Source organism: Odocoileus virginianus, chromosome 13 (genome assembly GCF_023699985.2).
Source record: "Odocoileus virginianus isolate 20LAN1187 ecotype Illinois chromosome 13, Ovbor_1.2, whole genome shotgun sequence".
Lineage (NCBI taxonomy): Eukaryota > Metazoa > Chordata > Mammalia > Artiodactyla > Cervidae > Odocoileus > Odocoileus virginianus.
This window is the reverse complement of record NC_069686.1, coordinates 18,398,508-18,416,794: the sequence shown is the minus strand read 5'-3', so window position 1 is coordinate 18,416,794 and position 18,287 is coordinate 18,398,508. Positions and strand designations below refer to the sequence as shown.

The following is an 18,287-nucleotide window of genomic DNA, read 5'->3' as shown; positions in this document are numbered from 1 at the left end:
AGCATTAATGTGTCAGCATGCTACATAAAACTATGTAGGAGTTGCATGTTGTTCTGTCTGGAATGATAAATGCTTGCAAGCTTTTAGAGATTTCCATGAGGAACTTATCCTAGTTGCTTATATATCTTATTTCAGTTTATGTAGCTACAGAATTTGATATGGCTGTTGCTGACTTACCATGTTAGGTATGTATAAAGAAGTTCCACTTAATTCTTTTTTAAAAATTGTATCGATAAAATTTACATTGTTTCTACTCATTCTGTCTTATGAGTGGTTCACTTTTGCTTTTACCTAAAAAGTTGTGATACTTTTTGAAATAATTACCTCAAGAGCTATCAATTATTGTCATAAAAATAATTTTTGTGTTACTCTTTTGTTTTTGTTCAGATGAAGAAGAAGAAGATGATGTGGTGACTCCTAAACCACCTATTGAACCTGAGGAAGAGAAAACTTTAAAGAAAGATGAAGAAAGTGATAGTAAAGGTATCTTAAAAGAATTTAACTTAAAAAAAAGAATTTAAAAAATTTTATTGATTCCTGTTAAGATTGTTTTTTATTATTTATGCACTAAAATAGAATAAAATGCTCTAAATCAAAGAGGTGAATCTGCTTGAAAAACGAGTGACATTCATTGATTCAAATTATGATCGTGAGGTGACATGATTTGAGTGGCATAAATCAGACTTTAGAAAAACATTTGTTTTACAGCTCCTCCTCATGAGCTGACTGAAGAAGAAAAGCAGCAAATCTTGCACTCTGAGGAATTTTTAAGTTTCTTTGACCATTCCACAAGAATTGTAGAAAGAGCTCTTTCAGAGCAGATTAACATCTTCTTTGACTACAGTGGAAGAGATTTGGAAGACAAAGAGGGGTAAGTATAGTTGCTAAAATTATGGTGTTAACAGTGTTTAATTACTTTAAGAGTGAGAAGTTATAACACAGTTGTTGGTTTTTTGTTTTTGTTTTTTTTCTGTAGAGAGATTCAAGCAGGTGCTAAACTGTCATTAAATCGACAATTTTTTGACGAACGTTGGTCAAAGCATCGGGTTGTTAGTTGTTTGGATTGGTCATCTCAGGTAAATTACAACAAAATTGGTTTCTATTTACCCATTTTTGAATTACAATAAGCAGATAGTTGTATTTTAATTATGGAAACTTTGTATAATTAATGTTTATTATAACAATGGATGATGACTCTAATGTTACGGTTGCTCTGATGTTATGGCTGACTTATGTACTTAGGAAGAAAGGATTGGGAACACTATTTAAAACTCAAGGTTTTATTTATGCCACAGCTTAGTTTTACTTATTTTAATTGCTTACCCATTTTAATTCTATCCTTTAGATAGAATTGCAACAGCATTTTAATAAAATGTTTTAGCATTAAAACCTTTAAAATAACCTTACTAATTCAAAGTTTTACTAATGTTGCAGAGAGCATAACTCTAGAGATGTATTTCTTGATGAAGGGTTAGGAATTTGCATTTTCAGAATAATTTAATAAAAACAGTTGAGTAACTAGGAATGTAAAAGAGTTACTATGCATAGCATTTTTTCCCCACATGATTCTTACGAGCAGTATCCAGAATTACTGGTGGCTTCCTATAACAACAACGAAGATGCTCCTCATGAGCCTGATGGTGTGGCCCTTGTATGGAATATGAAATACAAAAAAACTACTCCAGAGTATGTGTTTCACTGCCAGGTAAGATAGTCTTTTAGCAATCTTCCCCCAGTTTAAGAATTCACTAATGAATTTAGACAGTGCCTTTTTTCTTTTCTTGTCAACATAATGATTTCATTGGATTGGCATTTACTAAACCACCCCATATTTGCAAACAGATGTTAACAAAAAACTGAAGACTTCTCCGTTCAGCATGATCTCTGTTTTCTAGCTTTTCTGATGTCTCTTATGTTTAATCACACCTAAAGTCCTTTGCTGTTGTGATTTCCTGTTATTGTGATTGATTGTATAAAAGGAATCTTTTATAAAATGTCTTTTCTGCAGTGAGTTTCTCAGGAACTTACTTGCTGAATATACAATTAGATGGTTGGCCCACTGAATTACTTATACATGGCCTGAGGAGTTGGAACTAGATAGTTTTAAGTAGAAACATATGTTTGAAGTAGGAAACAGATGCAGATTTTTAAAGTGGATTTAGTGGGAGGTTAGAATTTGCAAGCCTTTGTGGTTGCATAAGTTATAATCTTTTAATAATATAATAATTCTGCAAAACACTTAACTGAATCAAAACTAGCATTATACTCTATTGTCAGATTTCTGTCAAAGGATAAAGTAGAGCCAGTTATCTTTGGATTTAATGCTGTAATCAAATAGTTTTTGCTTTGTTGGATAAATTGCTTAAATATTTCTGTAAACAGTCATTACACTTGACTTAAGCAAAACTATTCTAGAGCTGTATCTTTATGTTCTTAAACAAAATGACATTTTTAAGTGTATTTACTGATGGTTTTATTCTCTGATAGCTTACAATAAAGGGAAAAATGTTTTTGGTTATAGATTTATTCTTATAACTTGTCATAGTTCTTTCATTTGACCCTTAAATATAAAAATCTTACTTATTTGCAGTCAGCCGTTATGTCTGCTACGTTTGCAAAATTTCATCCAAATCTGGTTGTGGGTGGTACATACTCAGGCCAGATTGTGCTGTGGGATAACCGTAGCAATAAAAGAACTCCCGTGCAGAGGACTCCGCTGTCAGCTGCAGCACACACGGTGAGTAAAGAGGCTGTTTCCATTAGGTCTCCTTCATCATTAAATACTTAGTCGCATCTGTCAAAATAGTCTCAAAATGTGTTTCCTTTGATGTGTGAATTCCTCATCATTTAGCAACTAAGAATGAAGCCCTTTTTTTTTTTTTTTGGTATTATTGGAAATCTGTTTTATTAGAAACTTAGCTCTCTTCTAAGATAATCTTTTGTTAATCCACAGAATAGGATCAAACTTCACATTAAAAATGCCCTTATGATGTGAGACTGTTTGGATATGAAACAATACCTGTGATGATACAGTAAAAATTATTTCATCTTTTTGGTGAAAATAATTCCAGAGAACTTTCTTTAATATTTCTTTCTTTAGCATCCTGTGTATTGTGTAAATGTTGTTGGAACGCAGAATGCTCACAATCTGATTAGTATCTCTACTGATGGAAAAATTTGTTCGTGGAGTCTGGACATGCTTTCCCATCCACAGGTAGGTTAAACTAGGAAAACTGAAGTTTTGAGGCAATATTGATATTTTTTTAAGTCTATAAATGCCAGTTTATATTTTTCATAGATGTTTTATAATAGTATTATAGTAACAGTTTATAAATCTAAACATGTATTAAATATAATCTGTGATATATATACTTCATTTTCAAACCTTCTTTTAATCAATTAAATTTATGTAAGTAGTATAGTAAAAGAACTAAGACTAGAAAATGTTCTTAAAAATTTAAAAATTGTAAGTTTACAAAATAATCTCAATTTTTTCTGTGTAGGATAGCATGGAATTAGTTCATAAACAGTCAAAGGCAGTTGCTGTGACATCTATGTCCTTCCCTGTTGGAGATGTCAACAACTTCGTTGTTGGAAGTGAGGAAGGTTCTGTGTACACAGCATGTCGCCATGGCAGGTAAATCTAAACTGAAATTTGCAATTATTTAAAATTCTCCCTTGAATAATCTTATTAAACAATTTGCCTCTTAATTCAAGTAGAAATCTCTCCTAGAGCCACTTATATGTGACAAGTTATTTAAGTTCAGGTATATGAAATTAAATACTTTTTAAAAATAAAAGGTCATTTTAGATCATAATGTGTTCTAGTAATTGATTTTGAGGGGTGTGGTGTGTTATGATTTTCATATATGTGGACGTGCTCACAAAAGTTAGTGGTAGGAAGTAACATTCCGCAGTTACAAATACAAAAATTCACATACTGCATACTGACCTTTAAAGTTGTAAATAAGATTTTCAACTGTTTTTCCATTTTGATTTATTTGGACATTGAGCATTCTTGGCTCAAAGTTCACTTCTCCTGATAATTGTACAGTAATGTCACGTACACATTTTAAATTGACTAGTATTTCTCCTGCTGTTCAATCTGTTTTGAAATTGTCTAGCTGTACTTTATCAATTGCTTCCTGTAAAAAAAAATTGAGTGTCCAGATTTCATCACAAATACAGATCACCTTCACTTGAAAGTGTTTGTTTTAAAAGTAACCTAGGTTCTCTCTCTTACATGTAGCATCCCTTTGTCTCTATTCCACCACCTCAGAACCTTAGATATTGGGCTTTTGAGTTCTGTCTTCAATAGCATGATGTTTATGGTTCCAAAATGTACTTAATACTGTTTTAGTGGTGTTATCAAATATGGACAGAGTAACACTCAACATTATTATTGTGATGTGTTATGAGCACGAGTTAAGTTTGTTGAAATTGTGTCAAATTATAATAATAGATAAACCTGTGATAACATGTATTTGTAAGTGGTCTATTTACAAGAGATTTCCCTATTTTCACTCTTATGAAATAGCAAAGCTGGAATCAGTGAGATGTTCGAGGGACATCAAGGACCAATTACTGGCATTCATTGTCATTCAGCTGTTGGAGCAGTGGACTTCTCACATCTTTTTGTCACTTCATCATTTGACTGGACAGTAAAACTTTGGACAACTAAGGTATCTAAAAACAGATGTCTGATCAGGTGCTCAGGTTTCTGACACAAGGTGGTGCTCTAATACCACATGGAAAAGATGAAAAGCCTCCTAATAGCTTGGAAGGATTTACTGATAAATCAAACCTAGTAAGTTACACAGAATATGAGTGAAAACTAGATATTGAAGTTTTTTTAAAATATGCTCACAGGTATGGTAACTCCACTCATAACCAAGACCAGTTGTCCCACCACTTCTGGCATTTCAAGCATAGAGCCTCTTATACTGAACTGAGCTGGGGGAAAAGCCTCTGAAGATCTCATATGACTCTCATATAGCTCCCCTATAGCCTGGCACAAACTGTGCCTTTGCTCTTTGAAGAGCTTTTAGAAGATGTTCAGAACCGCAGTGACTCAGAGCTGATGGAAGCTGGAGAGAAGATAGATAAGAACTGTTGTACAATAAGACTGTGCCATAAACCTGAGTCACTAGGAAAGTACTGTGTAAATGCTTACAAATTATTATACTGTAAGTAAATTTATTTATATTATTTCATATTAAAATAATTTTATATTAAATAAGTAAATTTATTATAAATACTTATACATAAGTAAATACTTATACTTACAGATGCATATATATTTTTGTTGACCACAGTACATAATACAAGTTGTTTGTGTTTAAATAAGCCTTGAAAAACCTTTTATGTTATGAAGTGCTTTCTGATCCTCCAACAATTCCAGAAATATGTGACTTTGCCCTGAATTATTGAAAGTCTCAAGGCAAATCCAAAGTGCCTTTACTTCTCTGTCTAACTTTTCCGCAGTATTACATTGTTGCTGACAAAGTTGCATTCTTAGAATAGCAGATTCTATTTAAATTAAGTTAAATTTTAAACTGTGTTTTTTCATGTTTTCATCTGCCTTATCCTAACTTTGATTCTTCAGTTTCTTTGAGAAAACCTGGTGCTCTGAAGATGTTTTCTTTACTATTACAGTGGAATCATTTATTTATCAAATGTTGACCTTTGAAATCAGGCATGAACTCACTATTCACTCTTGTCCTTTCCTGATGCTTTCTTTCAGTGTAGTAGGAAGTGAGTTAGAAAACTGTCTCTTAAAATTGAACATTTTCATGTTTGGGATTGGCTTTCCTGGTAAAGAATCTTCCTGCAATGTAGGAGACCCTGGTTTGATTCCTGGGTTGGAAAGTTCCTCTGGAGAAGGGATAGGCTACCCACCTCCAATTTTCTTGGATTTCCCTGGTAGCTCAGATGGTAAAGAATCTGCCTACAGTGCGGGAGACCTGTGTTCTATCCCTGGTTTGGGAAGATCCCCTGGAGGAAGGCATGGCAACCCACCCCAGTATTCTTGCCTGAAGAATCCCTCTGGACAGAGGAGCCTGACAGGCGGCTACAGTCCATGGGGTCGCAAGGAGTCGGACATGACTGAGTGACTAAGCACGTTTGGGATTAATTAGCAGGCATTAAAAACAGCATTTAAGTCTAATGAAGGAAAATTTATTAAAAACTGTTTAACACAGTGTCTATCTAGCATTATAGAGACTTCACAGTGTTCATTCAGTTCCCCCTTTTCTCCTCCATGGAGATCAGGCAGAGTGTTAATGCATTTAGTTTATCATCTGTTTTCTTTCCCGGATTGCTCTTGAATTTTTGTTTTTGAATGAGATTTATACAGTGGAGAAAGGTAGAGGTAGAAGATTCTCACGTCTGTAAGCAAAGAAACGCATAATCCAGCTAGCAAAAACAAAGCAAGATGCAGAATTGGAGAGATGAAGCCAGTTGTTTCTCTATGCTGTAGGTGGCCACCTAACTGGCTAGATTTCTGGATATCTGGATACCTTACATTACACCTTAGATTGTTGGCCAGTACCCTTTTTCAGTATTTGAAAAGAATCTTTTTATCTATTTGTAGATATGTTATTTTTAATATCTCAGGGCTTCAGTTTGCCATCCTTTTATCTTTAAATTTGAGGCTTCCATTCTTAAATATACCACCAAATACGACTAGAAAATGAAGACTTCATGTTGCTTAAATAAGAACACTACTTACATCTGTGACAGTGGACTGACTGGTGCTTATTTTGTGGTACCACACAGCTGGTTGATTGGTGGTTCATATTTTTTGTTTTTGTATTTTCCTGTATTTCAATGTAAAACTGCCTACTGAATAAGAATGACAGCCAGCCATATCTCTTTCTTTGCTAAGTGAGCTAGGCATTGTTTCCTTCTTAAGCTTCATATAGAAGACTCATTTATTCATTCAGCTGTAATACATGGCTCTCCCTTCCCCCCACCACCCTATTCTTTGGTCACTCTAATGTTAGTAACCAAAGAATAGGACAACACAGAACAAGGTGATTTTATAGAAGATGACGTACCCTCAAAACTATATCAGAAGAACTATTTTATTCTGACTTTTCATCACGGAAATAGTTCTAGTCTATGAAGGAAGAAAGAGCAACAATCTGCTAAGTGTTTTTTAATTTGGCCATATTATGACTCCCAAAGTCATTATTGCTTTGATCTTGGGTTTATACTTCATGTTTAATTGTGCTTCTGGTCTTCATTTCTTCCCTAAAAAACTTGGTAGAGCCTCTCTGCTCTCCAATACAATGATAATGAATAATAGGCAAAATTCTAAGTTAATCTCTTCGTAAAAACATTGTTCCCAGCTTAAAAAGCTTTAAGCTTTTTAAACCAGTATCTTCAAATTCATAAATTTAACAGACTTTAAATGTTTTTCTCTTTGCCTCTACTTGTTAAGTGTTTTCTGACTCTAGGAATTGAGCCCCCGTAAACTGGAAGAATGAATCATTAGATATTGGTGTATCTTTGTATCCTTTAAGATGTGTCTGTGTCCCGATAGCGAAACAAGATTCTTTTTTCTCCCTTTCTGTAAGTCCTCTGTCTACCACTTGAAGTCTCAATTTGGTACTGCCTCAAATTTAGTTTCAAGTAATCTATCTTCTGTCATTCTAGTTTTTGCAGAGTCAAAGATTTTAATGCAGTAACAGGTTTCTGGATCATCAAATTGTCTTTTTTTTTACTTTTTTGAAGTCAGTTATTTTTAATGAAGAAGATAAAGATAGATAGTTTTCTGCATTTTGATGAAGTTTAATTTAAACCAACCAAGATATTGCTTCTAATATAGTTAATTTTTTAAAATACCAAATTTGAAAATTCACAACAGAAGTACTTTGGCAGTCCTGAAAAATGGTAGGAGGAATAGAATAGTTATCTTGACGATAACTTGAGGATTCCATGAACACTTGATTAGGGGTAGACATGATAAGTGAGCTTAATATTCCATTTAACTGTACTTAACTACAGATTACTCTTAAAATATAAGAATTATTTATTTGGAGGACAAAATGTATTAATATATGCACAGTATATTCTAATCTCAGAACTGATGCCTCTCAGTAGCATATTTACCATAAAGTGACAAAGTTAAAATCATTAATGTATTTCTCAGAATAGGTAGTTCTTGAACCTTTGTAATCCATAGACACCTTAAAATTTTTTCACAGTTTCTGATGTCTTAAATTCCCTCCTTGAAAAGCTTTAACCTATTTAACTCTTCTATTTAACTCTGCGTTAAAACAGGGTTAAAGAGAATATATAGAATTATAATTAACTATAAATATAATTAATTATAATCATATTAAATATTTAATATTTAAATTTTATTTAATATTAAGTTTATAATTTATTTAATAGTAAATATTATAATTAGTTATAAATATATAGAGTTATGATTAACTAATGCTTCTAATAGCAACTATGCACCTACTAGACAAATTAAAATGAAGAAATGCTATGAAGTTGGGATGTTTCTTGGAAAATGCTGACTGACCATCAGGACCCAGACCTCCAGGACAACATTTACTGTAATAACTTGTTGTTGGCCAGTGTCCAGCCTGTCCTTTGCATATTCAGAAACTCAGTTTTATCAGTCTACTGGAGTTGATTAGCTAGGGAGTGCTAATTAGAACTCACAGGTGTCTAAGACTCTGATACATTGGAGAAGGTCAATTTATTAATTTACAATGAGAAACAACTGCCAGAAGGCCAGGTACTCATACTTGCCTGACCAGTTCATTGTTTCCCTGTATTGGACAACCCACATGGGAAGCCAAATTATAATCAGAAGGTTGCTTGGTGAGCAAGGAATTGGAGCAAAAGACGTTTTCTAATATGAATGTTTAATGACATCAAGCAAGGATAGCCTGATTCATTCATCTTCTATAACCCTGCCATAGGTGGTAATTCTCAAGAGTCTGTTGACAGAGACACTGTCTCCAGAACAGTGCTTGAATTAGGCATTTCTTCAGTTTTCTTATAAGATTGTTTCTTTATATTTCCATTTCTTTTAATGGATACATACATTCCTTCTCAAAAAGTTACTATCTTCTTTCAGGTTGTATAGAAAGGTGTTTCTGCCCTTGGAATTGTTTCTTTTTAATGAGAATCTGTTTATTTCTATCTTGATTCAAGTGAGGACATACTTATTTCCCAGTTCTCTGGAGAGTACCTCACTGTTATGTTCATGGATTTACTATAGGGACTCTTTGGTTATTAATCTAGAGCTCCCCAGGTTCCCCCAGAAAACTATAGAATTACTGTATTCATTTCCTGGGGCTGCCATATTAGATTGTCACAAACTTAAAACAACAGAAATTTATTCTCTTAAAAGAGGCTAGAAGTCTGAAACCAAGGTGTTGGCAAGGTTGGTTACTTTTGGAGGCTCTGAGGAAGAATCCATCCCTTTCCCTGTCTCTTTTCTAGTTTTCAGGGTTGCCAACAATCTTGTGCTTTTTGGCTTCCAGGTGCATCACTTCAGTTTCTGCTTCTGGCGTCACATGGCACTCTCCCTACATGTCTGTCCAGATTTTTCTCTTTTAAGACAATAGTCATGCTAGATTCAGGGGCTACTCTAAGCAATATAACCCCAGTTTAATTAAGTCTGCAAAAGACCCTTTTTCCAATAACGTCACATTTACAAGTTCCAAACAGACTTGAATTTGGCAGTGAGTTGGGGGACTGGGATGGGCAGGATACTATTTAACCCAATACATAACTGTAAAGAACTAAAAAAATATACAGTTTATCTCTTGACCATTCAGTGTTTATTTTCACCATGTACTATAGTGAGCTGCCTTTCAAATTCAAAAATTCAAAAAAATTCAAATGCTATCTGTTGTTCAAGAAACAGTACATTCATTTGATTCATTCTTTTTGGTAGATGTATTTGCAAACCTTTTGTTTGTAAGAATTTTAGAGCGGCAGTGACCTTTAGACATCATCTCTCTCAGTAGTTCTCAGTTTTGGTCATATTAGAATCACCTTGGCAATTTTTAAAACTTTTAGTGCTCACCTGGCACTTGAGACTGATTAAGTCATAATACCTAAGGAGACTTGGCAACACCATAATTTTGAAAATCCCTCCAGGATTAGGGGGATTACAATGTATAGTCAAAGTTCAGAACCACTGATAACAGAACTTTTTTTCTGCAAATGAGGAAGTAGGGGCCTGCAATGGTGAGATGACTTCTCCAAAGCCTTAAAGCTAGTTATTGGTAGCCCTGAAATAAGAGTCTAGGTCCTGTGTCCCTCTTCAGCTCTTTCCTGCTGCCTCTCTTCCATTTAGGCAGAAGTTCTCATCAAATTAAGAAAAGATGTTACTATTAAAAAGTATTTCAGATGATCCATTTGGGATTTCAATTTGCAGTGTCATATTTAAGATTCATATATTAATGAACAATTTTGGTATTGTGTGTGTTCTTTCTCTTTAAGGGGGAAAATTGTTAATCCTTGGATGACCATGTTTTCTAAATTAAACTTGAAAAAATTACCAAAGGTTTCTAATTACATTTTATAAATTTGGAAACATGTTGCCATTTATTGTATTTTTATTTTTAATATCTTTTACCCAGTTTTAATGCATCCTGCTCTTTTCCTCTGGCTGCATCATAGTCCACTGAATTAGATGAAGAATTTTATTAATAATTTCCTGAGACATTCCACAATTTTTTCACTTTATATATAATTTTTATGTGTTTTAATCAAATTAGTATATTAAATTTTTCATATTTTATAAAAAATGGAATCATATGATACATACTTATTTGTGTTTGGCTTTTTTGTTCATTATGTTTGTGAGAGTCATTCCATTTTGTTGAATGTAGTTGTAGATTGTTAGATTGTTCATCGTCTCAGGTGTATAGTATTCCCTTATGTAAATATACTATAATTTACCCACTGTGCTGCTGATGGTATGTGGGTTGATTGTAGTTTGGGGTTGGGTTATGGATAATGCCGCTATCAGCATAGTTGTAGGTATCTCTAGGTGAACATAAGCACTTGTTTCTGTTTGGCATATACTTAGGAGGGAAATACTTGGCCATGAGATATGCATGCTTTCAGTTGATACTGCTGAGCAATTTTCCAAATAGTTTTACCAGTATTTTAAATTAAAAAAAATATTGTACCAATATATATTCTTAGAGTTGAACATGTATGTGCACATGACTGTGAACAACTGTTCTTTGATGAGAGACCATAAAATTGCCTAAAAATGGGATTTTCTTGAAGTATACAATCACCTCAGGATTTATAGACCTTGTTGTTCAGTCGCTAAGTTGTGTCCAGCTCTTTGCAACCCCATGGACTGCAGCATGCCAGTCTTCTCTGTCCTTTACTGTATCCCAGAGTTTGCTCAAATTCATGTCCATTAAGTTGGTGATGCCGTCCAATCTTATCCTCTGTCGCCCCCTTCTCCTGCCTTCATTCTTTCCCAGCATCAAGGTTTTTTCCAATGAGTTCACATCAGGTGGCCAAAGTATTGGAGCTTCAGCTTCATCAGTCCTTCCAGTGAATATTCAGGGTTGATTTCCTTTAGGATGGACTGGTTTAATCTCCTTGCTGTCCAAGGGACTCTCAAGAGTCTTCTCCAGCATCACAATTCGAAAGCATCAAATTCTTTGGTGCTCAGCCTTCTGTATGTTCTAACTCTCACATCTGTACATGACTATTGGAAAAACCATAGCTTTGACTATATGGACCTTTGTTGGCAAAGTGATGTCTCTGCTTTGGAAAACACTGTCTAGGTTTGTCATAGCTTTTCTTCCAAAGAGCAAGCGTCTTTTAATTTCGTTGCTGCAGTCACCACAGTGATTTTGGAGCCCAGGAAAATCATTCACTGTTTTCCACGTTTTCCCCATCTATTTGCCATGAAGTGATGGAACCAGATACCATGATCTTAGTTTTTGAATGTTGAGTTTTAAGCTAGCCCTTTCACTCTCCTTTTTCACCCTTATTAAGAGGCTCTTTAATTCCTCTTCACTTTGTACCATCATCTGCATTCTGATTCCAGCTTGTGATTCATCCAGCCCGGCATTTCACATGATGTATTCTGCATATAAGTTAAATAAGCCTTGACATACTCCTTTCCCAATTTTGAACCAGTCCATTGTTCCATGTCCAGTTCTTAACTGGTGCTTCTTGACATGCATACAGGTTTCTCAGGAGGCAGTAAAGTGGTCTGGTATTTCCATCTCTTAAGAATTTTCAGTTTGTTGTCATCCACATAGTCAGCAGTTTTAGTGTAGAAAATGAAGCAAAAGTAGATGTTTTTTCTAGAATTCTCTTGCTTTTTTCTGTGATCCATTTGATGTTGGCAATTTGATCTCTAGTTCTTCTGCCTTTCCTACATCCAGCTTATACATCTGGAAGTTCTCAGTGCAAGTACTATTGAAGCCTCGCTTAAAAGATTTTGAGCATTACCTTGCTAGCATGTGAAATGAGCACAATTGTATGGTAGTTTGAGCATTCTTTGGCATTGCCATGCTTTGGGATTGGAATGAAAACTGGCCTTTTCCAGTTTTGTGACCACTGCTGAGTTTTCCAAATCTGCTGGCATATTGAGTGCAGCATTTTAACAGCACCATCTTTTAGGATTTTAAATAGCTCAGCTGGAATTCCATCACTTCCACTAGCTTTGTTCATAGTAATGCTTCTTAAGACTCACTTGATTTCACACTCCAGGATGCCTGGCTCCAGGTGAATGACCAGGTGGTGATAACCACCATTGTGGTTATCCGGGTCATTAAGACATTATTGTGTAGTTCTTCTGTGTATTCTTGCCACTCTTAATCTCTTCTGCTTCTGTTAGGTCCTTGCCATTTCTGTCCTTTATTGTGCCCATCTTTTCTTGTAATGTTCCCTTGGTATCTCTTTTCTTGAAGAGATCTTTCCCATTCTGTTGTTCTGTTCTGTTTCTTTGCATTGTTCACTTAAGAAAGCTTTCTTATTTTTCCTTGATATTTCTAAGCAGGCTGGTTGTTAATTATTGATGTGCATCAGAATCTTTAGTGGAGCAACACCAGAGAGACTCATGATGCAACACTGAAGGTGGGACCCTGCATCTGGATTTCTTAAAAGCTCTGCAAATGATTGTGATACTCATCCCAGTTGAAATCCACTACCTTAAAGGGAGACTTCACTTGGCATTGTTGCCAAGGGGAGTTATAGGAAAATAAGGATCTTAAGAGGGAAAAAAACTCTTAATTTCTGTTTTTAGCTTACTTTTAAGTTCAGTTAAAATTTTTATTTTCTTAATTACAAACAGATTTTTTTTTTGGCTTTTAAGATAATCGTGCAGTTGACATTTGCTTTGATACCTGGAAAGTTTTAGATTTATAATTTTAAACTTTTTGTTATAGAAAATTCCAAATAGATACAAAAGCAGAAAGAGGAGTATAATTAACCATTGTGCTCATTACCTGGATCCTAGAATTATTAACACATGACCAACTTCTTTGATCTCTTCCTACATACATTCCCTCCCTACCACTGGATTATTTTAAGCAAAGACTTATAATATGCAGTATTATATCTACAAAACAAAAAACCTGTAATACTACCATATCATTGTTGCACCCTCCCCCCAAATGAATAGTGATTCCTTAATTTCATCAAATAGGCAATTGGTGTTCAATTTAAAAAAATTTTTTTGTTGTTGTTACCATTTATTTGTTTGAAGCTGAATCCATATGAGGTTCATTTATTTGTGATTGATACATCCTTTGAGCCCTTCTCTTAAAAATCGGGTTTCCTTCTCCGTCTTGTTTTCTTGCTGCTACTGCTGTTGAAGAAACCAGTTTGGTTGTCCTGTAAGTTTCTCACAGTCTGGATTTTGCATTTTGTGGTATCGTTCATACCATTGTGTATAGTTGCCGATTGTTTATAATTCTTTAAGGAGAAGCTTGGTGTCTCCCAGTCCTTATGTTGACGGCTCTTCACTCTTTTTGGTCATCTGGAGCTTCTTCTGCAATAGATTCCTCAGGAGGTGCTCATGGGTGCATTATTCCTGTATTCACAAGAGTCTGTTTATGAAGGTCAGTTTGTGCTGTCTGCTAAGTTGCTTCAGTCATGTCCACCTCTTGTGACTCCATGTACTGTAGCCCGCCAGGCTCCTCTGTCCGTGGGATTCTTCAGGCAAAAATATTGTAGTGGGTTGCCCATGGCCTCCTCCAGGGGATCTTCCTGACCCAGGGATCAAACCCATGTCTCCTGTTTCTCCTGCATTGCAGGTGATTCTTTACCACTGAGCCACTGGGGAAACCAGTTTGGCTGTATATAAAATCTACAGTTTACATTTTTTGATTACCTTAAGGTATATTACTCTCGTTTTCTGGCAAAAGCATTGTCAGAAAGCCTGATGACAGTCCTGGTTTTTCTTTATTACCTCATAACTTGATTTAAAAATCTGGATGCATCAATTTTTTTTTTCTTTTTTTTTTAAGAGTTGATTGTGTATCTACACAAGATACTCTAATTTGAATTTCAGGCTGTCTTTTATGAGAGTTCTCTAAAATTATTATTTTTGTATTCTATAGTATTGCTTTGATTTTCATTTTTAGGGCCTGCCATTATAGGTATATCTTTGTTAATCTTATTTGTCTATCACTTTTTAAAAAATTCAATTTATCTTTTTTTTTTTTTTAAATAATGGTGTTATTGAGATATAATTTAGATACCATAAGATTCATCATTTTACAGTGTACAATTCGGTGGTTTGGGGGTTTTATTTAAGCCGTCCTGGTGGTATGAAATGATATTCTATTGTGGTTTTGATTTGCATTCCCATGATGGATAATGATGTGGGACATCTTTTCAAGTGCTTATTTGTATTTGTAGATCTTCTCTGGAGAAATGCCTATTAAAACTTTGCCCAAGTTTTAATTGGGTTGTTTGCCTCTTTATTAAAGTTTTGTTAAGAGTTGTAGATACAAGTTACTTACAGATAGATTATTTCCAAATATTTTTGCCCATTGAATAGGCTCTCTTTTCACTTTCTTGAGGGTATTATTTGAAGCACAAGGGTTTTAAATTTTTATTTACCCCAATATATATACTTTTTTTTTTGTCATTTGTGCTTTTATCTCATCTAAGAAATCATTGACAAGTCCAAAGTCACAATGACTTACTCCTGTGCTTTCTAAGTTTTACTGTTTTTACCTTTTGTATTTAGAAGTTGTATTATTTTACCTCTTATATTCAGATCTAAGATATTTTTGAGTTAATTTCTGGGTTTGATGTGGGGAAGGAGGGTCCAATTTCATTCTTCTGCATGTGTATATCCAGTTGTCCCAGCATCACTTGTTGAAAAGACTGTTCTTTTCACATTTAATTGTCATGACATCCTTACACTTGTTAAAGATCTGTCACAATAACTTTGTGTGAGATTTGACTGAGATCCTTTTTTTTTGTTCCTTATTATCTAGTAGTGAAATGAGTTTTTCTCTAAGGAAGAGGAAATGGGCATGGATAGCTCTTCTAGTTTCATGTTGTTGTTTAGTCGCTCAGTTGTGTCCTACTCTTTGCCATCCCATGGACTATAACCCGCCAGGCTCTTCTGTCCGTGGGATTTTCCAGGCAAGAATACTGGAGTGGGTTGCCATTTCCTTCTCCAGGGGATCTTCCTGAACCAGGGATAGAACCAGTGTCTCCTGTTTTGGCAGGTGGATTCTTTACCACTGAGCTGCCTGGGAAGCCCTTTCTAGTTTTGTGGTCTAGGTTAAAGCTCTCCTGGGTTTTTTGCAAAGTAGATATATCTCTCTCTCTGTCTTGTGCTTTCTGAAATGTATCTTTTCTGTTCCTCTCCACCACCTTTATCTGAACCTTCTCTTTCCCTTGTCCCTATTGCGCTGTATTCCACAACTTGGATTCCATTCCCTTCAGTTTCTTTTCGGTGAGACTTTGTCTTGGAAAGGGAGCTTTGATTTGTTAATTTTGCTAGTTTTTCAGGGCTCAGACTGCATCATTAGACCTTACTTATATCACAGTGGAGTCTGCCTTCAGTGTGTAAGTGGAATTGTGTTAACTCCCTCCCAGTCTCTACTGCTGTTCTCTGACCTCCATGCTGTCCAGTGATAACCTGCTGTGTACTCTGAGGCTTTTCTGTTCTATTCTCCAGCTGTGAGAAGCTCTTGTGCCTTCCTGTACTTCTCACACAGATGTACCATGCAGATCTCATAGTTGGCCAAGATTTCCACCCGTTTACATTTGAAGTTTTGTCTCCTGATTTTGTTGTAGATGTTGTTTAGGAATCTTTGGTTTTGCTATCCTCAGTGCTTTGTCTGGGTTTATGGGGAGATTTAGAGGAGATTTAAAAAGTATAGTGCCGTTGCTTTCATCTTTCCAGAATCTTCTCATTGAAATGTTTTTAAAGCACATCCTATTCCTTTTTTAAAACAGTATGGTGTCTGCAAGTTAAATAGAAAATGCAATCCAGTTGTTGATTCATAGTTCATAACTCCAGGTAATTCTGTAGTGAAACAGATTACAGGAACTTTTTCTAGGCTGAGTTAAGTATCATAAAATGTTATCATATTTATTGAATGTGTGCCATATTTTGACTGTGCTAAAAATCAACTTTTCCCTTTCAGAATAACAAGCCTTTGTACTCATTTGAAGATAATTCAGACTATGTTTATGATGTTATGTGGTCACCCACTCACCCAGCCCTGTTTGCCTGTGTGGATGGCATGGGTAGGCTGGATTTGTGGAATCTCAATAATGACACAGAGGTGAGCAGGAAAATAACAAAAATTGCACTGAAAAATAGAAAATTGGAGATTTATTGAATAATTTGTGAAATTCTTTTATCCCAAGGAATGTGAAAGGACTCTGTGATTGTAGCTTCATCACAAAGAAAGCAAATAAGCTTTGTGCCCTAAATAATAAACAGCCTGCTGTGCAGAACTGAAGGGAGAAACATTGTTGCCGGGAGCACTGGGGCGTTCCTTTTACCTCTGAAAAGCATTGTCACCTCTCTTCATGTCCAGGCAAAGTCTCATTCATAAGGCAGCTGGGATATTTTCATTCATAGGCTAGAAAGCAGATAGTTTCAGGCTGTTGACATACGTTAACCTTAATTCTGAATTTCTGAATTATCTCTTAGCCTTGGTAGAATTGTATATTATCCATAAATACTAGTCTTAGGCTGACTTGAGTGACACAAAATGTATTTTCATGACTTGCTCTGTGAAAGATTAAAAACAGTGTTACTGTTACTATAAAATTAATATAGAAATAATCAAATTTCCTAATTATTATACTAAAATGACTTATTTGGAATGAAATGTAACTGCAGTTATTATTTATTTTTAACCATGTTTGTTTTTACCAATGTAGGCAGAGGCTTAGAGTGTTGTTAGAGTCCTGTATTGCAGTGTGGTGGTTAGGAAGTAACATTAGCAGTTCTGTCAATAAAAGTTGTTGAGGAGAAAGTATCTTGGTGCCTTCCCCCACAGCCACTGTTTCTCACGTCTTTTCATATTTCTAGTGGCTAAATGTATGTTATCATGATCCTTGAAGTAAATTAGTTGATTATACAGGACAAGGAATTTATGTATTGGAAATACAAGTATTTTAACATCATGCTAACTTCTGCTCTAGTAGTTTGAAGAGCAACATTCAGATACTGCTAGGGAAAGATATTGAGTCCTGGGTACATGACTGGACTTAATTATACATTTCTAGTTACCTAGAGTGGTACCAGTTTTCTTAATTTGGATTTTCATGTTAGGCATTTGTGGTTACAATTAAATTTGGATCTGTTCTATAATTTAACTCACAATAAAGCTAAGGTATAATTTTTCTCTTAAAACTATTTTGGCATTCTAGAAGGTTAAATTAATCATTTGGGGATGACTTGTGTCAAATAGAAGGATTATTTTTAATCCGGTTTCAAAAATTTAAAAATATTGTGATTCTGTTCTGAGTCAAACATTGAAAGTTTGCTCTGTGAGTGGCAAATAATTTCTTTTTCCTCAGCATAGCAGAGGATACAGTCATAATCCAAGGGATGGTGCCATTGTGTTGGTGCCATCATCTTGCCTTGCCTCCAGATAGTTCATGGGAACAAGGGCTTTGGAATGACCCATACTGCATCTTTAGTATGAACTGTGTAAAATCTGTGGATCAGATCACAGGTTTTAGCTAACAGAGACACAAGTTACAAAAGTAACTCCTGTCCTCTAAAATGGAACCATAATCTGTTTATGCGGGCTTTTGAGATGTTTCTTTAAATGAGGTTTTGG

At 35.0% G+C, this 18,287-nt stretch overlaps 1 protein-coding gene across 12 annotated transcripts in view; it reads left to right on the top strand.

Annotated features, from left to right (window-relative positions):
* The window catches only part of DYNC1I2 (dynein cytoplasmic 1 intermediate chain 2), a 53,532-nt gene that overhangs the window by 32,021 nt on the left and 3,224 nt on the right, over window positions 1-18,287 (top strand). For all 12 annotated transcript variants that reach the window (XM_070476027.1, XM_070476031.1, XM_070476036.1 and 9 more), the window contains 9 exons: window positions 388-483; window positions 709-871; window positions 977-1,076; window positions 1,580-1,705; window positions 2,591-2,737; window positions 3,101-3,214; window positions 3,504-3,637; window positions 4,538-4,682; window positions 16,632-16,772. In XM_070476027.1, the coding sequence (XP_070332128.1) occupies window positions 388-483; window positions 709-871; window positions 977-1,076; window positions 1,580-1,705; window positions 2,591-2,737; window positions 3,101-3,214; window positions 3,504-3,637; window positions 4,538-4,682; window positions 16,632-16,772 (1,166 nt within the window). The remainder of the gene's footprint in view (window positions 1-387; window positions 484-708; window positions 872-976; window positions 1,077-1,579; window positions 1,706-2,590; window positions 2,738-3,100; window positions 3,215-3,503; window positions 3,638-4,537; window positions 4,683-16,631; window positions 16,773-18,287) is intronic.